At 40.3% G+C, this 25,596-nt stretch overlaps 1 protein-coding gene across 5 annotated transcripts in view; it reads left to right on the top strand.

Moving 5' to 3' along the window:
* Nucleotides 1-25,596, top strand: part of LARGE1 (LARGE xylosyl- and glucuronyltransferase 1) — a 295,306-nt gene that overhangs the window by 209,311 nt on the left and 60,399 nt on the right. For all 5 annotated transcript variants that reach the window (XR_005827952.1, XM_040594524.1, XM_040594523.1 and 2 more), the window contains one exon: nucleotides 15,589-15,693. Coding sequence is in view for 4 of the 5 variants with exons in the window: in XM_040594524.1 (XP_040450458.1) it covers nucleotides 15,589-15,693 (105 nt within the window). In the remaining variant the exon portion in view is untranslated. The remainder of the gene's footprint in view (nucleotides 1-15,588; nucleotides 15,694-25,596) is intronic.

The raw sequence follows: 25,596 nt of genomic DNA, 5'->3' as shown, positions 1-25,596 counted from the left end.
GATTAAAACAGATTAACTGTAAACGTCCCATTTACTGGATGCTTTTGGGGACATAAACTGATGTCCTACACTATTTTGCTTGGACTGATTTAAGAAATTATTGCCATCATCTCTTCCTTACTTCTCCGTGAGCTGCATTAACAGATTTTATGGGGACTCATTGTCCCACTCACTCTCCACACAGCTGTTACAGAGGGTTGGTGAAAAGGGCTGCAGCTAATCCGGATGCCTGTACACTGGGGTGAACTGGGTAGGCAGTAACTCCTGCTATGGGGCAATGATTTTTCAAATTAGTGTGCTTGCTTCTACAGCATTTATGTGACTGAGGTTTGAATTACCTCTCACAGTGTTAAATCCAATGGAAGCTAAGATTTCATCACTACATTTAACTGGGTCATGCTGATCTTCCCAATACACAGCCAAAATCGCCATCTCCATCACCCTTTTTTGACTTACTGCCTTTCTGATCTGCAAATGCATATTAATATGTTGCTATTTCTCAGTACTTGAAAGGCAATCCATTTTTAATTTGCAGAAGTATTAAATGTGTTTCTGTTGTAATTTGTATTTATTGTGGTGCTTAATAGATCTGCAGCATGACTGACAAAAAGGTGACATCAGTTTCCACTACATGGAACTATGAGCCAATAAAAGGTCTGTCTGGTGATAATCTGGTGATAATTTTTTTTCTCCCCAAGAATTACAGAGAGTGAAGCCCTTTGTTTTGTGATACCATTTTTAATGCAAAAGAGGTTTATTGCACAAATAGGTTGTGGATAATTTTCTGTATCATATTTAACTCACACGTTTGTTCCTTTTTTAAGAGCAAGTACAGTGTGTCATATAACGTCTCTGGTTATGAGGGAGTGAGTTAGCCAAGTCCATTTTACAGCTTTCAGGTTTTATATTGTTTTCCATCTTGTCCCTAGACAGGTGAAGAGGAAAATAAGTAAAGGGGAATTTACACATATTTGACTTGCTGTTCTTAGCCTTTTGATTACAGAATTCATTGAGATGCAAGATAGATTCAAAACTCATAACAGCGTTTTACTGCTTCATAAAAGAAATGTTGCTTACACTTCATGCATTAGCAGAGATTAAGGGGATTAACTGATACCGTAACGTCCTGCCCTTTGCATGCTTTCCTGCAATGGTTGCACAGCTGGCTTACTGCATTTTAATGTCCTTAGAATTCATCATACTTTCGTGCTCTCTCTGATTTTATTGTGGAAGTATGGTTTATCTTACCTGGATATTTTCAATATTTGAGCTGATCATTTTGATTCTTGTCTTTAGTATTTTTGAAGGAAAGCTTGCACGCTAAACCTTGCTACAAAAATCACTAAAAAAAGCAGTTAAATTAGGCTGATTAACAAAGGACCACTGTTGTTTAAGACTAAGTGGGGTTTATACATGTAACTAACAAAGCAGTTCACAAAAGCTTTTCCAAGCTGCTGATAGGCGCCTTGCTTGTAGCTACAACACACAGGCATTTTAAGTTCTGCTGCTGTGCCTGCCTGCAGATGCTGTCATTTTGGTCAAGCCAGATGACTGCCAGCTATTTTCAGCCTAAATCCATTTTGCTTCTTGATTCTCCTGCACCTAACCTTTCAGAAGGTCCAAACAAGTTGACCTCATTACAGGGGAAGAGTACGAAGGAAAGTTGGTGGGTGCTAGTGCCACGTTTTACATACTAATACAGGCAGGGGAAGGAGCACAGGGCCAAAGAAGGGAGCGCCTGCTTGCAGGTTCTTCTTTAGCCTGTAAGGGTTTGAACCAGCTTCTCCTATTGCTTAAAAAAGTATCTAACATCTGGCTGCAGGCAGCTTCTTGGTGAGGCAATGCTGCTGTTCACCAGGAATGCAAAATTAACAAGGTTAGAAAGAGAGGGAGAATCAGCAGCAATGATCATAACCCAGTCATTCACTGAAGAGAATACTTCTCTAAGGAAAAGTTCTGGATTTTCTTCCAGAAACTGCTTTTACTTTTTGCATTTTCCTCTACTTCTTTGCAGAGAGAGCAAGGTTTGGAGTGCTTTTTTGCACCAACACTGTTTCAGTGTTCTCTTAGCCTGTACTAGGTGGATTTGGGAACAGGCAGGTTGTTCTGGGGTGCTTTTTGAACTCCTATACAGATGTGTGTTTCCTTCTTTCTTGTGTTTGGCTTTTCTGTACATTTACTTCTGTTTCTGAAAGGAACTCTGAGCTCTTTGCCTTTCAATTGGTGCAACCACTTGTAACTGGTGTCAGTAAACTTCCAAGGTTTTTCTGATGATATTTGCTACTGAGGCTGAAGAGAACGGGCTTGGGTGAATATGTATATGTACATCCTCTCTATTTTCTAAGCACAGCGCAGAACATTTTCTTAAAACTGGATGCCAAAAAGTTCAATAGTTCATAGACTTCTCTTCTGATCTCTCTTCCTATAGCACAAAAGCAGTTAACACAAAAGTTGAATCCTAGGCTAATAGAGCTTATCTCAGAGCACCTGTGTGAGAAGTTTGAGCAATGGTTTTTCACAGATGCAGGTGGCATGTGAGGCAGGCTGCAGTCTGACCAGGTGAAAAGCCCTTTGCCTTCCACGAAGAGAACCAAAGAGACTTTTCTAAGCATTAGGACTTTAGCACTGTTTTTGCTTTTTACCCATATAATGTCAACGTTACCCAGCAAGCAAACTCCCAGTAATGAAGTCTGGGTCTCTCCCCATCTGTCTCACTAAATGCCACTTGGAAGAAGTGCCTTTTCATTTGACAATAAAATCAATGAATGAAATATTAGAGGCTTGAACGGTATGATGTGCAGAATACATTATGGGAGTTCTTGTGTTTCAGTGGACAGCAAGTCTTGCCCTTTCTTCCCGTTATCATCAACATATCTACTTAGCGAAACTGGCACCTTCTGCTAGTCTCTCACCTCTTTGCTTTTAGACTTCAACTCTTTTGTAACACTTTAAAGTCTCGCTGGCTTTGGGCTGTGTAATAAAATTCTGAACTCTCTTTGTACTATTTGTCTGTTATTTTTCATCTGTTTTTCTCAATAGAAGCCAGACCTGGACTAACTAAACAATTAAACAACAGAGAGGGAGAAGGAGCTTAAGCTGATTTCCATAACACTTGTTTTTAACCCTTTGCTCACTTGAGACAGTCTTCTTCCTCTTTGCTCTCAGGTTCTTCAGAACAACAGGTATCACTCAGTGCTAAGCCAATGAACAGGGGGAAAAGGGAGATTTCAGTGCTGAGGTGGACTTTAGTTAAACATTCTAAAACCTCTGGAGCTATCCACAAAGACTGATCTGCAAAAGACTGAAGAATGTTTTTTTTTAGTTGCTTTTTCCAAGCCTTACTGGATTCTCTGTCAGGAATATTAACCACTTCATTGTCATGCTAGCAAAATGTGTCATACATGTAGTAAATAGCTGTAAACTAAGAAAGTAAACAGTAACTAATGCTTACTAGCAATCCATGAGACATACTGTACTATTCAGCCTTGGAGCTCAAGGTACTGTGTGATTGGCAGCTTCATAATTGTACCGTTGTGCCAATCTTGACTCTGCAGTATTGGACAGGGTTATTACACACTGGGAAAACTGAGTCAACCCTATACATGATTTCAAGTTGAGTTTACAAGTAGACACATTTTCAGCAAGAGAACATCTCAGCCACTTCACCCTGTAAGTCTGGATACCTCCAGAGTACAGGTTAAAAGACAGAGAAGGACACAGAGAAAGAATGGCTGTGTTCAAAGTTAAAAGCAATTCTCTGCATGTTTATTAGGGATTTGCAGTGCTCCATCTCTTGCTGACAAGGTAACTTGCAACACTGTTGCAGTTATAGGATAAAATTCTCTGTTCTGTTCTCCAGGTTTGTTTCTTCTTAGGTGCACATCTGCTCTTTAGCCTGACTGCAGAATCATGCCCACTGAAGCCTCTCTAACTGACCTGTCAGGGGTGATGGGGTGACCCATCTGTGGTTACACAGCCAGTCAGCATTAGAATGGGGAACAGATTCCAAGACTCTTCAGCTTATCCCTAAAGCATGAAGCTTCTGGTACAGCCACTGTTTTCTCATATCAGGCAGAAGCATCTCTTATTCTGGCGGATCAAGATGCAAACCAGCAGGTTGTTGTTTGGTATCAGAGCTCTATCATATTTCTCAATATAGGACTAATTGTGCTTGTTAAATGTGAGCAAATGTTTGCTGTATCTGATGCTCCTGATGCATAAATATTTCTCAGCTGTAGTGTTTGTGAGCTGTAGCCTATCCTGAAGCCCGTAATTAAAAGGACAAGGTGAGCTGTTTACATAAACCAATTGTCAGTATAGTAAGTGCCATTAATAGCATTGGCAAGAAGTACTAGGTAAGCAGCAGCATCTTACTGCAGTCTGTGTCTACTGAAAAAGCAACTCCTGAATTTTCATCCTGATAAATTTGCATAGGCTGGTAAGGCCACATAGCCAAAGGGGAATGCAGAGATTATCCAACAAAGGGGAAAAATAATGTCAACATAGGTGGATTTTATAACCACATACAATAACTTAGCAATCTTTTTCACATTAAGTGGGTAACTACAACCCTTTCTTAATAAATATGGCCCTGGTTTTTTCTGCTTTGGATTGCAGGGGTTTTTTACTTTTCACCAGAAAACCAATCCTTTTAATTTTGTTCATCTTGGGTTTTTATCTGCCACTGCTTCTACATTCTGGGACTTCTCTGATACTAAAAGAAAGTACTTATGATACATACCTACTGATTTCTTGCTTACAGACAAGCCTGATGTGTCCATTGATTTAGAAGATTTTTTTCCTTTTAAATAAAAAAGAAGGGGGGTTAATATTTTGCTGTTGATATTTGGTAACTGCCAAAAAGGATATGATGTAGAAAGCTGTGCACAGTTTCCATGGACAATCTCCAGAATATTAGAAAGCTCTTACCCTCTGTCTCTAATTCATTGTTAGTGAACAATTTTGCTATTCCAACAGCCTCAAACCTGATTACTGAAACTTGATGAAGTGTAGTGGAGCACTGGTGTGTCCTCATTTTACAGAACAAGAGTGAGGAACACACCGCCAGCTGCTAACCTCTGTTACCCTCGTGTGAATCCCAGTTAAGTTTGTTCAGTTAATGGAGGCAGCTTAAGGTTTACATTGCTACAGCTGAAATGAGAAGCTGTCTGAACACTGAGAGGAAAGTGAAGAGACATGCCTGGAATCTCAAGGGATGTACCCAAAGTAAATCTATGGCAGAGCAGAACGTAGCATTCCAGGATGTAGCGAGAAAAACTCAGCTATCAGTGGACTGAGTAAGTTACTCAGAAGACTAGCTGAGTGGGAATTTCTAAATCATTACTGCAGTGACAGTTTAGGCACCAGCCTACTAAAAAGGACAGTGTCTCTTATTATCTAAGAGTAGTGCTCTGCAGCTCACAAGTCCTGGCACCTGTTCACAGATCACCAGTCACCTCCCTGGTGACCTTGGAAATGTCACTTTATCACCATATGCCTCAGTTTCTCCTGCTGTAAGTTGTGTCTCCTTTCCTTCATAAAGTGCTACTAACGAAAGGCATTGCATAAGAGTTAGATAATTGATCATACATTGCAGCCTGCTGCTCCACTCCCGGTTACTGAGATGGTTTCACAGATGGAGTTTGTGCCAATGAAAATGTACATATCGGGACCGTATCCCCTTCATAAAATTACTACAGTTAGGACAGGCAGAGTCATGGTGCGTGGACAGTTACTTCCATGTTCTTCACACACTCCTCCAAGACAGTTTTATTGCATTATCTTTGGCAGCAAAAAAGAAAGCATTTTCTGTTCAGTGATGATGTATTTCTTCATAACACAAATTCAAGCCATGGTTTTAATAGCTTGTATGTTTGTGAAACTCTGGGCGCAGTCATTTAAAAATACCTTTTCTCTCAGACCACTGCCTGAATTTTAGAAGTAGTGAATTTGAATTGACTGTTTTCACAAGGATGTTTTGCTGCTCTCAGACAAAGAAGTTTTCAATTTTTTGAGAGTGTGGGGTTTTATATTGAATACATTAAAAATTAGAAAGGAGACTGTGATGAGGGAAAAGCAGTATCAGGGCACGCAATCTTTAAGCTGCCATTAGCGTGAATATAAAAGTGAGGTGTGTAGTCAGAGCAATGAGTATATCTGGCTGACCTCCTGCAGCCTGGTTGAGAGAGAATACTTACCACCTGAGAAAGGGTTCATGTCAAGTCTCCTGTTGTTATTAATTAGGTGTCAGTTCTACTGCTGGGAGATTTTGTGCTATGAACAATGACATAAAAACTGAGGTGAGGAAGGACAGGCCCGGCAGCACATAAAGCTGTATGGGCATCTCTTGGTGTAGCTTACAGTTTCACAGTTGTTTCAGTGGTCATGCTCATTTTTCCCCAGACTCCATTCTAGAGCACTTTTCCTGGCAATTTGTTGGGCATATCCTTTCCTGCCAGGTAGAAAACAAGTGAAAACTTCTGTGCGTGTCCAAATCATAACATCTTTGAATTCTTCTTAAGTTGCTGGCAACACAGGAGCTCTGTTATCATGAGTGCACAAAGCCTTGCCATTGTCACAGAAAACCTCAAAAAGTTTTTTTGCAAAGTGAAAGTTTTTTTCTACACTTACTCTCTTGTGCTCAGCTGCTGAGAATCCATTTCCCTGAGACCGTGCAGATGAAAGTGCTACAAACATTAATCATAGATTTGCTAGCTTTGCAGTGGTTTGCTGGAGTCCTCACTGTCCTCCTCATTTTTCTAACAAGCTCCTTGGAGGAGAGAAGATGCGTGCAAACCCAATATATTCTCCTCTTTTGATTGATTTCATTCTTTCATCTTTCCTTATGAAGATGAATCACAGATTCAGCTCTTTACCCCAACCTTTCTCAGTCCAATTCTGTGTACTTCATCCTCTTGATCACCTTTGTGTATGATTGTGCCTTTTGAATTCTCCTTCCTACCACCTACAAAACACTTGTCACGTTCCTTTCTGTACAGACTCTTGCCAAGTTATTATTCTTCTCTGGCCCAAGTTACTGTAACTTCTTTTTCCCTGGTGTTGTGAGTGGTTTAGATGGCTTAAAGAATCACCATCAAAAGTATTAACAAAATAGTTTTAATATGAATTTGTGGGAGTGCGACTTCACAAAGTTCGACAGCAAGGTTCGTTCTTACTTATTACATAGATAAATCACACAAAGAATGAAATTAAAATTAAGCTGGAATTATTTACACAGAGACTAAAGATGTAAAAGGGTAAGGGGAGACCCTTCTGTTGAGTCACAAAGTTCAGAGTGGACCCCCTTGCTTTCTAAACTCTTGATAGAGTTTAGGTGCAGCTAGATCCAATCCTGGCCTCAGACTTGGACAACGGTTTATATCTAAAAGAATGTAAGGAGTAAGGAAAATCCTCCCATTGAGTCATGAGGTTCAGAGTGGACCCCCTTGCTTTCTAAACTCTTAGTAGAGCTTAGGTGAGGCTAGATCCAATCTTAGTCTGAGACTTGGACAACAGTTTATATCTATAGGGTGTCTTAAGGTTTATCCACAGTTTAAGGTTGTTCACAAGATTTTAGCGTCACTTAATCATTGACTAATTTGTCATTTATAAAGTGGATCAATAGGATTTCCTACAATCACAGCAGTAACTTAATTATGGACCCGAGATGGTAACATTCATTCTGTACTTGTTTTGAGGTACATAAATCAATTCACACACACATGCACACAGACACAAAGGAATAGACGTATATCTATATATGTACAAAGGTATACTTCTTCAGAGTTGCCCTCAAGTTCAATGAAATACGGTGAATGCCTTTGCATTTCTCAGTGGGTGAAGGGTTGAGCCTTGAGGAGCGGAGGTATCAGCCCAGGCTTCATCATCAGCTTTTAGGTGATGATCCTCCTAACTTCGCAAACTTGGGAGTGTGCAAACTCTGAGAGGCATCCTGCTCAGAGGGAGATGCTGGTCGCAGCCCGCTGCAGTCCAGGTGAGCTCAAAAGGGCCTCACTTTGTATCGCTGTTTTAGGGTTGGAGATGATTGGCTTTAGACAACAATAAATTTTTGTCCTGGCTGTCATTCCAGTGATGGTGGTACCATACCACTCAGGTTACAATTCAGGAAAGGAACGTTTTGAGGCTGTCAGGGGTTGTTATGATTCAGATAAGGAATGTTTCTGGTACTGTCAGTCCTGTTCCCCACCTCAGCCATGCAAAGGTTGCTGGTAGAGTCAAGGGGTGCTTAAAGCACCCAACTCCTTACACAGATGCCAAGGCATAGCAGGGATTCCTGAGATCATAGAGTGGCCCAGGGGAGGGGGCGAGATGCACAGCGACACCTGGTCACATCACCACCTCTGAGTACATCCATAAGTCAGCTGATACCATTGCTTTAGATCCTTGTTCCAGCATTGCCAGTGTCTTTCTTTATTCCTTTCACTAGCTCCTTTCTCCTTCACTGAGTCAACCTGGCCCATCTTGTCTTCCCCTGCCCTTCATGTACTGTAGGTACCTCTGCTTCACTTACCTACTTTCCTTTCTTAATCAGGTTTTTACTGCCTGTCTCCTTTCTTCTCTTGCCGCCTGTGTGTTATCCAATGTGATGCTCCTGTGGAGCCATCCTCTCCTCTCCTGAGACAATCCTGCAGTACCTTCAGTGAGCTGCTCTTTGGCCGCCTCCTCATCCAAGTTGCTTCTTAATAATTAGTCCACTAAGAAGGGCTAATGGCTGTTGGGAAACAGCAGTGTACTTGATGCAAATGCGATATCAAATAAAAAAGTTAAACTTACGTGGGAGGCATTTTTCCCTGAAACTTGACAGTTCCACATGTGAAAAAGAGAGACTGCCTTTTCTTGTACCTGCCTGTATATATACACATACATATCTGTAGATATTTATGCATGTATATATGTGGGTGCATATATGTATACACATGTGTATGTGTGCCTACACATATAATGTATACATCTGTTATGTGAGTGCACACCTGTGAAAAAAATGAACAGTGAAGGTTAAAGTATTCAATTCTTTTTAACACAGTGTATCCTGTACTATACAGGCATATGACAAAATGCCATACTGTGTTTCTGGGGCCAGGTAGACATGTGTTACAGTCCACACACAAGATTTCATGTGCACATTTTATACTGGATTCACGGTAAAATTGCTAAAAACTTTATAGAGGAAAGTGCTGAGAGTTTTTTGCCTGAAATACATTTTCAGAGTTAACTCAGGGCATTTGTTGCATGAGAAGGCAAGAGTCGGTTTTAGGGATGAGAGAGGACATGGCAGAAGAGAGGAGTGAGTTTGGGAGCAAGAAAAAATGTGAATTGATATAGACAGTGCAAGAATTGCATAGGGCATCAATAGTGAGAATTAAAAGCTTGAACTTGACAGTGATCTGAAGAGATGGATGAGGGATGTGGCAGGAGAAGTGAAAGATTTTAGAAGCCACGTATTTTGTATGAACCAGTGCAAGATCTGGGACTGGAAGGCCGTAGAGAAAGGGTCAGTCACGCAGGCAAGACTTAACACGAAGTGCAACACATTCAGCTGGTATCAGTCAGTGTAAGCACACTGATTTCATTAAGTAATGCAGATTTATGCCAGCTAAGGAATTGGCCTCACACATTTCAGAAAGGAAGGGTATGTTATGCAGGTGTTTAAAGGATAAAGAAAAAGAATAAGGAGAATGAGAGAAGAAGGAAAGAACATTAATGAAAGATTTTGACTGAGTCATGCAGAAAATAACCCAGCTTCATTGTAAAGATTCAGCTAGTCCTGACTGTGTTCAGCAGACTTGGTACTGGCCAATTTAGAAATGTTCCAGCCTTCAGAATATGTACCTTTTCCCTTCTTCCCTCCTGTCACCTCTTTATTCACTATTTCTGTGTCCCATTTTGGGAGCAGAACTCTGCAGTTCTCCTGATTCCTGCCGGGCTTGAATCTTAAATTTGTGTTGAGTCCTTCTCCTGTTCTTTCAGCTTACACTGAAGACATGCGTTGCTCTGGGAGTACCTGGCTGTGGCTTCAGCATTCACGTCTGTATTAGATTCCTAATGATCTAAACCACGGTTGTTAATGTAGCAAGACAGAGTTCTGCTCTGTTCTCCTTTAATAACCTCCACAGTGTAGAAACTGCTTACTTCTTACGTTTTTAAAGGCTGAAAAATACTTTGCACTTGCTTTTCACTTGCAGGCCTCTGCGAAATGCAACTAAACCTTGCAAATGTAACAACCAGGAGAGCTGTGTTGAAATGGATCTCTCCTGCGATACCAGCTCACCTTTTGTCCATGGGTATTCAAAAGGTGGCACTCTACTCTTTCCCACCCCTCTAACAACCAACGTGCTTTTTTATTTTCCCTTTCTGGAAACAGCCTGGTGTCCTGAGGATCACAGAAAGTGCAGTTCACCCCAAGTATTTGCTGTGGGCCCATTGTTCTTACTGTGATTGCAGTCAAGTCATGTGAATGCTCTTGCGTCAGTAAGACACACGGGAAAAAAAAAAAAAAAGAAAAGCTTCCACTAAAGATTATGTGGAAAGTAGTTGTAATAACTGTAATATTTTACTACTGTTATTATTGTTTGGAATATGTAAGTACCTCAAGGCAAGAGCTGAGATTAGGGTCCCTTGTACCAAAGATTCTAAGGAAGACAGAATTCTCTAAAACTGGGAATAAATCAGGGCAGAAAAGGAAAATATTGTTCACAGGCTCCAAGATTGTGCTGGGCACCGAATGAAAGTAGCAGATACCAGATTCAGCATAAATAAAAGCTGATACTTCTTTAGATCTGTCATGCGCCACATCACTGGAATCCGGAGAACCACTATTGAGGAGTGCCGCCATACAGCTGTGGTGCTCCATCCTGCACAGCTGCTACTCCCTGCTGCTGGAGACACAGTGCCGGGCTGGATGGAGTTTCAGCCTCGCCACAACCAGCTGTTGTTATATTTTCAGTAGAAACCAGCACACATTCCCTCAGAGGACTTACGTTTGCAATATGAGACAGGCAAAATGAGAGAGGGGTAAAAGGTTTTGGGTTTTTGGTTTTTTTTTCATTTTTATGAAGGGAGAATCGAGCAAGAGGCAGTTATGTGACCTGTCCAGTGTCACCCAAGAAATCACTATCAGAGCCAGGTGCTGAGCTGCGATCTGGAGTCCCCTTCAATGCCTCAATTAGAGGATCATGCTTTCTCATCCATTAGCCACCAGAAATCTATGAAGTGAAAACAGAATCGAAGGCACTGAGTTGTCAGGCTCAGAAGTATCTGGTTTTCCATGGAAACCTCTTCCTAGCGACAGCTAAGCTTTTGCAAGGAGGGAAGCACTTCTCGTCATGTGAGAGCTGTCAGGGAGCTGTACAGTGCAAAATGCTGTAGCTGTGCAGCTGCCTTCTGGAGAAGTCTCATCCCGCAGCCAGGCAGCGTACAGCCCCATTTCTGACAATCCAGCTGTAATTCTGCCTGCTCGATAATTTTTCACCATGGTCATGCCAGAATCATAGCCTCATTTTCTGTTGTCTGGCTGTTAGTGGTGATATATGAATAAGTAAGAAAGACAGCTTCATTTTCATAAGCTAACTTGTGCCTGGAGTAGCAGAGAGTGAGAGGAGTGCACTTAATCATAACTGTAGGGCTAGAGCAGAAAACAATGACAGAGCTTTTGCTGTTTGCAATGGTATTTTATTATAATAACTCTTAAGAAGAAGAAACAAGCAGCTCAAAAAGACAAACAATTCAAATTCATTATGGTAGCCACCATGTTCTCACCTGCTGGCATAACTCTTTTATGCTTGCCTTTTACAAAAGGCCGTGGTGCGAAGGATCTCCACACTTTCTCCTCAGGAAATCTAAATTCGAATTGTGATATTGTCAGAGGTGAAATGAAGCTGGTGAAAGATTCTGCAGAACTGCAGGCACATTGCACGGAAGGCATGAAGAGCGGCAGAGGGACAGGTTGGGGCTGATGGATTGTCAAGAGAACTGTGGGCAAGGGGAGTGTTCATTGTACCTGCTTGACCTCGTGCATTGCTTTGGCTAGTGCCTCATTTCTGTAACTTCATAATGCATTTGGAAAAGTAAATTACTAAGTGAAATAACTGATAATGGTCAGACACACTGGACACATTCTCACAATGATTCATTAATGTTAAAAAATTCTGATGAAAGCTTTAAGTGAATCATTTTTAGTTGTTCAAAATTGGAAGGGCAAAATTTATGATTTTATTTTGTTTGAACTTTTAAATACATAGAATAATGTGGTATATATGGTATATATTATGCACCTGTATTATGTTACACTAATTCTATTTAAAACGAGGAGGGTTGTACATTTAGATGTGGTTATATTGATAGCTTCAGATAAAAATGTTTGGGGATTTTTTTCCGGAGACTATTTCTGAATTTCTTTTTTCTGTACTGATTCAGAATGAAAACTGATTCAGAAAAAAAAAGAAAGAAAAAAAAAAGAAAAATCTTTTGGCACCATTAGTATTTGCTGTGCAGCTGAAGTTCTGGTTTCCTGATCACTTCTGCGCTAAGTCAAGATCATAGAGACAATGTGAAAGGAAAAAAATATATATTATTTTTTGGCAGAGACAGCAACACTATTCCAGCCTAGAGAGAACTGAAATATAACTACAGAAGATCCAAAACGTGTCTTCATAGCTTTCTCCAAGGTGGCTTGGGAGGCAAGCCATCACATCTGCCTAGTAGGCTTTTAGACACCAGCAAGAGTTACAGCAGCCTGACAAGTTGCATGGTGCTCTACCCTAGGACAGTACAGGAACATGTGCACATTCCCAGGCCGTTGCAAAAGCAAACTAAAGTGTGTTAGCTGACACATTTTACTTGGTATTTGTGACAAGCTAAAAGGACACATACAGGCACTTATTCCAGCTCAGTTGACACACAGTCACATTTTCTGATCCATGTATCTAAGCCGTAAAATTTACATGATGCTAATTTCTGCCTTCATCCATGTCCCATATCAAACCTCAGGGAATAGTGGTTATAGCAGGATTTGTTCTGGTGTCTTCAAAAATAAAGGGAAAAAGGGGAAGAAAATTATATAGCTGAAATAAATACATGCAAACATAATTTCCTGAGCCTTTTCAGTTTAGCTTAGTGTGAAAAATAATAACTGAGAAATAAGTATTTCAGGGGTATGTTGTCAGAACTGACATTTTGGATGGTAGGTGGGAAAGGAAGAACGTTAGTAAGCAGAAAGATTTGTTCATTTTGTATTATTCATCAGTTTGAAGGCTGAACTCTGTGGCTCTTTGGGAAATGCATGGGACTAAAATAATGAAAGCAGATTGGTGCTCCATGGTAAGGAAGTTCAGTATCTGCTTCTTGCAAATGGAAATTTAACATTTCTTTTGATGTTAGCAGTACTATCCTGAGAAGGATCGGGTGGACTGCTGAGTTGTGAAATGTGCTGTTAGAATATGGGCAGGGTCAGTCTTTTCCTGCCAGCTGTGCCAATCCATTCCAGCTCAGCTGCACCTGCATTTTTTATTGGGTTCTTTTTTCCTCATCCTTTACTAGCCATGGTAGTTTCTTATTTAGATTTACTCTAGCTCACCTGCAAGGAAGTGGTTATAAAGAACAGGCAGTCTTGCAGCACAGAGTCAACAAGTGTTGCTTTAAATTGTGCCCTTCAGCCTTTTTTGGTTAAGGCTTGTTTCAGCCAGTTGAGATCTCTTTCATATATCCTCACAGTATATAGCTTGAGGTGCTTCATGTGTTGTCTAGTGTGCTCCATGTGTCTCACAGGTTAAGAGATGCTACAGTTGATTTGTATGAACAAATTATCAGCTGCTTAGGATACACCTGCCTCTAACTCATTTCCTTCATTCTCTTGTGCATTGCACTCGGTTAACATTACCACTTTCCAGTAGCACCAATGGGGTGATAAATGCGTAGTGGTCTTTTATGTGGTCCTTTCAGCTCATCCCCAGGTTCTCCACCTTCTTTACAAATGAATTATGTGGTATAATGTGAAGATGTATATATATATATATATATATATATATAGTATATAATACATAATGGAAAGGGAGAGGCATCATCAGAAAATGAGGTCTGGTGAGGACTGGCATGTTGTGATTAGGGTAGAGTAGGATGATCCTAAACACCAATGTGGATTGGACTTGATAATATCTCAAGGTTATTCCTAGATTGATTTCCATTCATTCCTTGAATAATTTTGTAATGTTCTGATTATTATTATATCCATTGGCCACTCACTGCTGCTCACACTCTTAAAATCAGCATTCGAGACACATGAGGGGGTTACTGATGTTCCTCTGAATTTGAGATACTGCAGGAGAGTATTGCTATCACCTCGATCTATCCTAATGTCTTCCTAGCCAATGATAAAATTTAATTAATCGCTTCTGTCTTTGTGTCTTGTTTCTCAGCCTGATCTTGTCTTGGGCCATACTGAATTTTTAGTAATACAGCTATGGTCCTACATAAACAACATATAATGATCATTTAATGCTTTCAGTGCACTGCTGTGACCATACACTCAGTTTTATGAGCATAGCTGGGATTTGAAAATGTGCCTTCAGAGCATAATGCTTAATTCCTTTCTCAAAAGGTTGCAAAATAATTTCCAGTCCCAGTCTTAGTGCCCTCACTGAGTGGGTCCCTCTGTCAAAACACCATTCCCTTTCCTTTCTTTGACTAGATCCAAATGCAGTTTCCCCCCTCCCTCCATCCTCCAGCACCAGAGCATCATTTCAATCACTTTTCTTATTTACATTTTATACAGCACATTTCAGGATAGGTAATTAAGTCCTTATCTATACAAACATTCACTTTTCAGTTGATTTTTAAGCAGTGCAAACCTTCTAGACACATTTGATTTAAAATACATTTTACTGTAGCTGAAGCCAGCTGCTAATCAATGTAAGCTAAACCAAAATAGGCCCATCTAAAACTGAAATCATAATTTCTATGCAGCATTCCACACAGGCTTACCTAAATGATTTTTAAATTACTCTCTTAAATTAAAACATTGCAACTTTCTTATGTAGGTAAACTCTTAGAATCCAATATTTTCCTGGGCAAAAGGGATTTCCTTTGAGACTGAGGAAAAAAAACCCCGAAACTAGTGGGGGGGGAGCATGGGAGAGAACAATTTGTTATACTGAGCCTTGTTCTTCAATTAAATTATCTGTCTCCATCGGAGTATGAACAGATCTTCATATTAGATGATCATTTTACCAACACTTACTTCTCACTAGAAGGATTCTCCATCATTGTATTCCAAAATCACGCAGCATTCAGATTTGTCTGGGTGATATATTTCTGTCAGCGTGACAAAGGTTCCCGCAGTGTTTAATTACTCAGACTAGCCAGGAGAGAAGGGAAGAAATGAGCCGTGCTGAGTTTGCTGTGCCAGGCTTGCTGTCTGTTACATAAACAGGCTTCTTCCAAATGCATGAAAGGAAGGCAGCACCTGAACTTTTGTCTTCTCTATGCACTGGCTGTCCCTCTCCAGACTTTCTGTTTGTTTTGCATTGATTGACTGTCTTTTGTCTCATGACCTTTTTGCAATTTGCTCCTTTCCAGGGCAGCAGGTTCTTGGCTTGGTGGAGAACCAGAGTGATTGGTATTTGGGCAACCTTTGGAAGAATCATCGGCCCTGGCCAGCGCTTGGGAGGGGCTACAACACAGGTGAGCCCTGAGGGTTTTCTTTGAATTCATGTTTGCATTGAGCATGCAGTCAGTTCAGTCTCCTGGTAGAGAGAGTATGAGATGTGGTAATTTGCACCTCCCTTCCAAACCTACTGCAAAATCTGCCATTTAAAGCAGCAGAAATGATGCAGTGGGATGCATTGTGGAGTTTCTGGTCCTGTGCTGCTCTGAAGAGAATATGTTGCTTCTCTGATGGTCTTAACAGAGATTGTATGGCATCCTTTGGGGAAGGACAGAGCTTTTCAGTGCTCTGACACACCCTCAGCACATTTCCTACAAGATTTCTGTCCATGATGAAGCATATGTAGGCCCAGAAAGAGGGAGAGAAAAGGAATCAAGGCTCATTTTCTGCAGAGAGGTAAATGGTATCACAAAATGTCAGCCCAATAAAGATATAACTCCTGCAGGACAGCAACAGGGTAATAATTGTCCTAATAAAATGCAAACTACTGGCCATCAATTTCTGCTGCCGTGAGAAATGAATAAAGGCACTAGATCAGGGAATTTTATTAGGTTGCAAGAGACAGGTCTTCCCACTGATTTGTGTTTGGTATGTGAAAAAACATACCAGGTGCATAAAGAACACACACGTACATCTAAATCATTTCAATGCTAGGCTTCACATGCTGATGCAGTGACTTAGGTTCCTCTCTCTATTTGTAATAAAAGGACAGAACAGATGGTGAAGCCTCCATTTAGAAAAGATAAGTCCATTTAAATATCCCTGCCCCATCAGGAAATTATTCACCATAATAGTGGTTTTGCTTCACAGAAATATATTGGATTGAATTAAACAGTCAAACTAGAAAAAGGATTGTACAGGTTGTGGTTGGGTCATCTGTATTTCTGTATTCCTTTGTATATTTGGGGGAATCGTGCCAGTTTTTTTTTAATTTGTATTTCACCCTCTGCAAAGCATCTCTGTTCTGTGAAAATGTTCACAAGAATAGCCTAACAAAACACAGATAGTTATGGATACAAGATTTTGGCAAAAGAGGTTTGTTCCCTGGTTCTCCACTTATCAGAGCAGATTTGCATATATAAAGGCTCAGGCTGCTGCCCTGTCCCCCACCCCCCCAAAAGCATGACAGAGAGCTACGTTTCATGGATTTGTACTGAAACCTTATGTTATACACAGCTAAACTTGTTGATGTCAATTCTGTTCAGTGTTACACCACAAAGCAGTTATTATTTGTTCCACTGAGAGCTGACCACCTTTTATAGTTAGTTTCTTTCCGCTGCATTTTTGCTTTTTCCTTTCTGCCATTTTAATGCTGGAAGAGACAAATGTGTCACAACCATACAACATTAGAATAACTCAGAAATGTGTGGTGGGTAGTATCTAAAATGCAATTATGTTAATAAAAATGCTGTAAAGCTTTAATTTATATTGTCTTAACTTCCTGTTCCAAATGTTTTATAGGAATACCAAATGTCCATATATCACAAAATTCTTCCACTGAAAGCAAAAATAATTGCATGTCTACAGTCCTTCACATACATTGCATGTGTTAATTCTTGGTATGTGTTAATACATACCTGCTAGGCCATGTATATAATGCTGCCAATGATTTTAGTCTGCTCACAATTTCTTTCTTCAGACAACCAACCCATAGTTATAAAAACTTTTTTTTTTTTTTAGAAAACCAGAAGGTGGATAATGAGTGGAAGATTGACAGGTGATCATAAGAAGTGAAATGGTGTTTTTTCAAGTACATGGAACAAGAGGTCACTGAGTGAAACAGTGCAACCTCTGAGAAGTAGCAAACGATGTTATTGACAGAATCATTATAATTTTCTTAATTCAGTTTTTGCATCAGTAATCTATCAGAAACTGGAGGTATAAATCTCTCAAGGAAGATGAAATACCAAGTGAAACTGGAGCTTGTTTAACGTTTTCAATAAAGTCAAATAATTGACACTGAATGCAACACTGTGGCCAAGGCAGATTCAGAAAACTAAAGCAAGGGGGGAGCAGGAAAGAGAGGCAATAACTCTTAAGCCAAACACTCATGAAAGGCAGTGGGCCAGGAAAGGGAAGACGTTAAAAATTCAGGTGCTTAGAGTTGTTACTTAGGAACAGTAAAAGGGCCCCCAAACCCCTGTAACTTTAATGAGATAAACAAAGCTAGATCAGAGGGAAGCTCTCAGAAGCTCTCACACAGACTTTGCTCTTGCTCTTGGGAAAGTTTGTACTACAGACTGAGGATACCATCCTAAGAAAAGAGATTTTTATCTGAGCCTCTTCAGCCAGACCGAACCCTGGCAGATTTGATGCAGAAGCACCCCTCAAAGTCAAAATTCTTCCACTGCTTTTTCCTGATTTCTGAAGGAAATAATTTATAGTTCACTCCTACCTTTCTGTGTCTGGGCCACTCTGGACAACATATAGCTTGAGGGAGTCCCAGAAGGCAGATATATTAAAGCCAAAGGTGTGATTGTTCCTTCTCCCTCACTCTTTAAACCCAGTAAGCATGCGTCTTCTATTCCTGTGTGCCCAGGCCAGATCTCCTGACAGCAAATACAACCTTGCAAGGAGAAATTTTATTTGGTTGTTTTTCATCCTTCTTCCTTATTTGCTTGGGCAGATAATCCAAGTCATACTTTAGTTCATGATAATATAATCTTAGGAAAACCAGATCAAACTCAAAAGTCAGTTCAGTGACAATTTAATTGGTGTTTAGAATTTTCGTAGTTAGAACCATTATTTATTTGACATAATATTGCCTTCCTCAAGCCGTTTTAAATACAGTTGCTTCTGTACCACAGAGGTACCCAGGTTTTTTCTGTACCTCATGGGCCAAAACTCAGTAAGCTGCTTAATCAAATGCTTTTTTTATATATTGTCCATTCCATTTTGCTTGTCTACCCTGAGATTAACTCTTACAGACTCCTCATACATTAGTTAAAGCATACCTTTCTCTCTGTATAATCCATATTGTCTTGCACTGCCTAAACTGTGCTTTCCAAAGTATTGCCGGAGCCACACTATGGTTTTTCTCTTTACAGATGTTAAACTGACAGCTCCAGATTTGCACTGTATGGTTTGATGTTCATTTTTGGAGTAACAGTCATCTCAGTCCTCAGCAAAATATCTTACGAAAGGAATTCTAAACATAAAAAACTTCTAGTACTTTGTCTGCCTTACACTTTCCATCATGGTGGAGGTTTTAAAGCAGTTCTGCTGACTCTTGCCGTGATTTCAGGCCACTTCCTCAGCTGGTGTGAGTCACCCCTGACTTCTCCAGCTCTAGTACAACAGGGCAAACTGAGATCAGCTGAGAATGGACTCCATGCCTTTCAAATGGAGCTTTAGGATGGATCTGTGACTGTAACGTGGGTGCTGGGAGGCATTTGTGAAAACTTTGGCCCAGAGGATTTCAGACTTCTAGACTACAGAAGCCTGTCCTGAGGATTCGAGACTCATCTCAAATACGCTGCCTCAGTGCAGCTACTAGATACTGCAAGGAGGTGTCTCAACAGCTTGAGCTGAGGATTCATACTCCCACGCTGAGAGATGTCACATTACCAGATTTGTGGATTGAGAACAGAAGGGAATGGCTAGCACCTAACGATTACCAGGCTACGTGTGCACTGCGCTCTATTACTCCCATGTTTGTAATGATGGGAAGAATGCTAGAATTTATCTCTTTCCTTTATTGTTTTGTTGAAAAAAAGTACCTGTGGAAGATGAATTGAAAGTGGGAAACATATGTTATGCCATTTTTGCATAATATTTAACAAGTGTGAATAATAAAGGCCAAGCGTAGGGCAGATTGTTTGTGTGAAGTTAGACTGGATCACATCTTGTGCTTCTTCGTGATGATACTATACTGTGCATCTTCAGTGCAGAAAGCAAATGACTAGTAAAACAGTGCAAAATGGGGGAGGCAGGGCAGTGGTCATGGAACTGCCTGTGGTCCTGCTCTGGAAACACGATAGCTTCTTTCAAGTTGTGCCAGAGGCGGTTTAGATTGGATATTAGTAAAAGTTCTTCACTGGAAGGGTGGTAAAGCATTGGAACGGGCTGCCCAGGGAGGTGCTGGAATCACCATCCCTGGAAGCGTTGAAAAAATGTGTAGATGTGGTGCTTAGAGGTGAGGTTTAGTGGTAGACTTGTCAGTTCTGGGTTAACAGTTGGACTTGATGTTCTTAAAGGTCTTTTCCTACCTAAATGATTCTATGATTCCATGGTTCATCTGAGCTCCACAGGCTTCTGCTCATGATATTATGATAATGGATCTGATGTCAAGAACTGCTGAGCTCTTTTACTTTAATCAGATATTTCTGTTTTTCAGAAATTCTCACAGTTAATGCTTTAAGTGATTATTGTTGCCTAACAGATCTGGATAGATCTGTTACCAAAATGCCTTTTTTTCCCCCTGGAAGAGTCAGAATTCCTTGACAGCTATGTGATTTAGCACTAATTTACAAACTACATTGCATAGATTCTGACTAAAAATAGTGCTTTTCTCCATGGTGTAAAAAAAGGAGTACAGTGGTTGCTTGACAGTGGAGATTTTTCCAAATCTCAGTGAATGAAGAAGTCAAAAAACTCATGGTTTGTAGAACCTTTAAATACCCACCATCAGGGCCTGGCTCAGTTTAGCCATGCCCTCTCTAGAAGCCGTTGCAATATTCCTGCCTCCTATTATGTAAAATATCAGTCACATTTGGTACAGGAACTGGTATCACTAGGTTTGGTTGTTAAAGTACAGGAGCCTTTGCAAATAGATGAAAAATACATTGTAATGATTAAAAAAAAAAAAAAAAAAAGTAAAAATAAAAGTCCAACACCAATATCAAGGCAAAAAGTAACACTTTCTTCACCTACTCAGATTCACACTGTACCATTTTGGGGGGTTAGATTATTCCTTCTTTAAGATACTGTGAGCTCATTCAGCCAATATTGTTATCAGGGCAAAGCATACTGATACGCATGTGCTTTATACTGCACAAAGATGCATTTGTAGTGCAGGTATCATGCAGATCGTACGGCACTAGTTTAGGAAGTGCCAACATGCTGCTTTTATGCTCAACAGAAATTATCAGTCTGTCTGTTGATGCTGGGAAGCTAAAATGATAATTCTGCTTTTGATGACCACATCACTATCTTTGTTGGCTATAATCTGTAACTTACACTTAAAAATAAGCTATATTAAAGCTGACTAACTTCAAAGAATAGCTTCCTTTCCGGTCTTTCTTATGCAGTTTCTAAATAAAGCATGTGAGGTACTGAGAACGTGTTCACAGCACACTTGAGGTTTCTGAAATGAGTACCAATATGTATTTGATTTTGAAAATGGTGCTAGTTTCGGAGGCTTATCAATGTAGTAATGGTATTACTGTGGCTGAAGTAGTCTACTTACTTACTGTTCATTGTATTCTCTGAGTTACATCCTCTGCTCCTGAGCATTTGAATCTATCAGACCCTGCAATAACTTTTTTTAAAAAAACAATACCTGCCTTTCTTTGAAACACTGAAAACTTTCATCTTCTAAGGAACCTGTGATTAAAAGAAAATGGCATTCAAACAGTCTGTACCAGATTCTAGTTTTCATTGTATTGGAGTAAATAAAAAGTATTTCTTTTTAGTTGATTAAATTGTCCTAGTTTGGGGCTTTTTACTGCTCTGACCTGAGTTCATAATGCAAAGTTGTCCATGTAATGTACACAAATAGGACATATATATCTAGTATTCCAATCTAATGATTTAAAGAATCATTCTGAAGTGTGGTATTTTCAATTTGATCGTGACACTTCTTTATGTGAACATACGTAGCTTGGTGAGTAATTATGTTGTCCAGCACTCTGAAATGCCCTCTCTTTATTGCAGAGGGACCATCATTAGCAGGTTAAATTTAGATGAAAGACTTTCACATAAAAGCTTAGTAGAGGCATCCAGGTGCCTAAACTGAGAACAAAATCTTCTATGATATGACAAGAACTCCAGAGAAATGCATGGTAATAGTAAAACCAATACTTTTTCTGCTGACATACAAGTTCACTTTTCAGTTTCTCATTGTGCTCATAAAAGTGATTGTGTAAAGGTAGCTGCTTTTTGTAGATACAGAAACAGAGATTTTAGCCATAGTCTCAAAGCAAAGAAAAAGGCAACAAATTAGACTCCATCTTTGGACTCTAACAGTAGCCTGGTGCCTGTCACAGAAAGTGGCAGATTAACTAAGATTGTGTCAAAGCTGTCACCTCTAAGAGAGTGCCAACAAGAAAATGCTGGATTTAGTCATAGTCAGGTCGCTCTCTTAGATGCTGTTGGCTACAGAAATCACTATACTTTAATCATTTTAGTGTTAGGGCAAATTAGGTTCAGGAAAAACCTTTCCACTTTAAAAAAATAGCAAGAGACTTTTGAGAAAGAAGAATCTGCAGAACTGAGTGGACACTGAGATCTCAGAAGCAGCAGCTCAATTCTTTCCTTTCCCCATTGCCTGTCTTCTGTCTCTATGTCCAGCTACATCCTGACTTCAGTTACTCCTGTTGTAGCTTCTCAACCCTCCCTCCTCCACCTGTCTTCATCAAACTGAGCTCAGGTGTTGTGGTTTAACCCCAGCCAACTACTAAGTACCACGCAGCCACTGCCTTACTCGCCACCCACTCCCACCCCTGCCCCCGGTGGGATGGGGAGGAGAAACAGATACAGGTCAAACCCATGGGTTGATATAAAAACAGTTTAATAATTCAAATAATAATAACAACAATAATTGTAATTAAGAGGAGAGGGAGAGAGAGGAATAAAACCCAAAGGGAAAAAAACAGCAAGTGGTACACATTACAGTTGCTCACCACCTGCTGATTGATGCCCAGCCAGTCCCCAAGCAGCAATCAGCAGCTACTGGCCAGCTCCCCACCCAGTTTATATACTCAGCCTGATGTTCTATGTTACGGAATAATCCTTTGGCTAATTTGGGTCAGCTGTCATGGCCGTGCTCCCTCCTAGTTTCTTGTGCACCTCCTCACTAGCAGAGCATGGGAACTGAAAAGTCCATGATTCAGAGCAAGCGGTACTTAGCAACAACTAAAACATCAGTATGATGACATTATTCTCATACTATCCAAAACACAGCACTGTATGAGCTATTAGGAAGAAAATTAACTCTATCCCAGCCAAAACCAGGACATCAGAGGACAGGACCATTGCAGTACCCTATATATCCAGATAGTTTCTGCATGGTGGTTCTCAAGGCCTTAATAGAGACAGTGAAAAGAGAAGCTTTCCCAAACATAGAATTATAGGCAATTTAAGTCAGAAAGGATCTCTAGAGGTCTTCTGGTCCTCTTCCCACTGAAAGCCAACTCAGGTTTCCTAGGGTCTTCTCCAGCTGAGTTTTTAGTATGTCCAAGTATACCTCTCAAGGCAGCCTGTTCCTGTTCTGGCTGCTGTCTTGGTGAGAAAAATAGAACATAAAAGTTCCTAATACGTAATTAGAATTTCCTTTGCTGCAGTTTGTGTCAGTTACCTCTCATTCTGTCTCTGTGCATCTCTCAGAAGAATTTGCTTCCATTAAGTAGTTGTAGACAGCAGTAAGAGATCCTCTTGGCCTTCTGTTCTACAGGCTGAACAAGACCAGTTCTCTCCGCTTCTCCTCATACATGTTCTCAAGGCCTCTAAGCATTTTGGTTGATCTCCACTGGACTTAATCTGGCATGTCAGTGTCTTTAGTTGACTGAAGATTCCAAAGCAGTACTTAGATGTTGTCTTACAAGTGTTAAGTAGAGTGTTAATCACTTCCTTTGACCTGTAGGGCTAATACAGCCCACAATTTGGTTGCCGCCTAGGACTTTTCCTGAAAAACTCCTTTCTATCCACTTGTCCTCCAGCTTGCACTGTCCATTCAGGAATAGCCCCATGCAGAACTTTTCATTGAACTTCATGAGCTTTCTCTTAGCCCACTTGTCCAGCCTATCAAGGTCCCTCAGAACAGCAGCCCTATCCCAGGGCTGGCCACAGACCCCAATCTGGTGTCACGTGTGACATTGCTAAGGATGCATTCTATCTCATCTCCAGTTCATTAATCAGGATGTTAAACAGTATCAGCCCCGGTGTCAGCTTTTGTGGTATACCACTTGCATCTGGCCAACATCTGAATGTTTTATTGCTGAACACAACCCTTTGAGCTTGGCAGTCCACCTTTACTTTTCAGGCACCTTGTAGTCCACTTATCCAAACTGTACCTCAGTTTGGCTATATGAGCATGCTAAACAGCTCCACACCTATTTTCTCCTTATGCAAATGCATCCCTGTATTTCTGTTGTGAACCTAATCTTGTCTGTCTGTTAGTGGATGAAAAATGATCGCGGAGGAAGGATTGACCTGCAGCTGACCTTTGGATTTAATCATTACATTAAAGTATATTGTGTTCCTTGTTTTTCTTTTTAAAACCACTATGGTTAATTTTTAGACTTAACTCATTCTGTGCTGCTGCTTTCTTTCACCTAATCTATTTCTTAGAATGTTCTATCCCTCCTGAATCTCCTCCAGTCAAGAAACTACTCTTCGGGGTGTGCGTGTTTGTAAGTTGGCTGGTCCCTTCTGAATGCAAAATCATAAACCTCATTGTCATCCAACTGTGAAGAAATACCTGAGAGGCTGTTCAACCCATGAGGCACATTTCCTCCTCTGTTGCTAGGGCATTGACTGAACACCAGACCAAGAAAAGCTATGACGGGTTCTTACTCATTGTGCCTATCTCTATAATTAGCTTTGTGGGCTACTGTTAATATTAGAAGCCAACCAAAATAATTATCACCTGTGCAGGGTGCATTTTTCCTCTTCACATAGTCCAAAGTGGAAACCTTGTAGATTTGTTGACATTTCAACCCCTATTAAATGTCATGCTTTTGAGAGTATCAAAACAACAAAACAACAACAAAAAACCCATAAAAAGCAATGATCCCTGTTACCTTTGAGGTTTTGCTGCTTTCCGAGGAAGAATAAAACATAAATAAGCATCATGAATAAGGTCCAGATAAATGCCTGACTCTTGCATTAAATAGCCCTAATCTGATTTACAGGATCTGAGGATCAAGAAACAGTTGTGGTTTTTTTCTTTTAAAGGTGAGTGATTCCTTGGTGGAGGTCCAAGATAAATTAATTTTGGAAGACGTACTTGCTTTCACCAGGGCAAATATTCAGCAAATTCCAGCAAACCTCCTCCATTTTTATCCATGGGAACAGGCTTTCTGTGATCCGTTTTTCCGAACTTGCCTGCACACAGAGATTCAATAACTGGACCACCTGCACAGTAACCTTGTACAGGCTGTACTGTTCTATGATTTCTCTTCAGGACAGCTCACCCAAAGTCCAGTTATTCTGACTTGAGGTAGTTGTGACACTCACTCACACTTCTGTGGCACTGACATGTAGAATTGTACACTCAGAAGGATTGAAGAGATGCATGAGGAACAGTCCAGGATGGATAATCAGGTGAACGTAAAGCCACGTTTAGTATGGTTGTCAAAATAATTTGTGTGATCATTGGATGTATAAACAGGGACATTTTAAGTATGAGTACAGGAGATATGTTTTGTATTGGGTGTAGACTTTTTAATCCTGACATACTGGAGGTCTACACTGTCAGAAAATGTAACACTCTAGTTCATTCTTCACTCTTGGCTCCCTCATTATCCACAGGGCACAGAGATTAGAATCATAGGATTATTTAGGTTGGGGAAGACCTTTGAGACCATCAAGTCCAACTGTTATTAGTTGGTACCTTGTCTTTTTCAGGGAGAAACTTGTCTTTTATCAAGGATTAAAGAAAAGTAGAAAAGTATAATTTGTTGATAGCTCACTGCAGGAACTGTTTCTGGAAGGTAATATGGATAGGACTACACTCTGTTTGGCACCCCTTTCCAGTCCTT

Source organism: Falco naumanni, chromosome 5, assembly GCF_017639655.2.
Source record: "Falco naumanni isolate bFalNau1 chromosome 5, bFalNau1.pat, whole genome shotgun sequence".
Lineage (NCBI taxonomy): Eukaryota > Metazoa > Chordata > Aves > Falconiformes > Falconidae > Falco > Falco naumanni.
The sequence above is the reverse complement of the archived record's forward strand: the minus strand, read 5'-3'. Positions and strand labels throughout refer to the sequence as shown.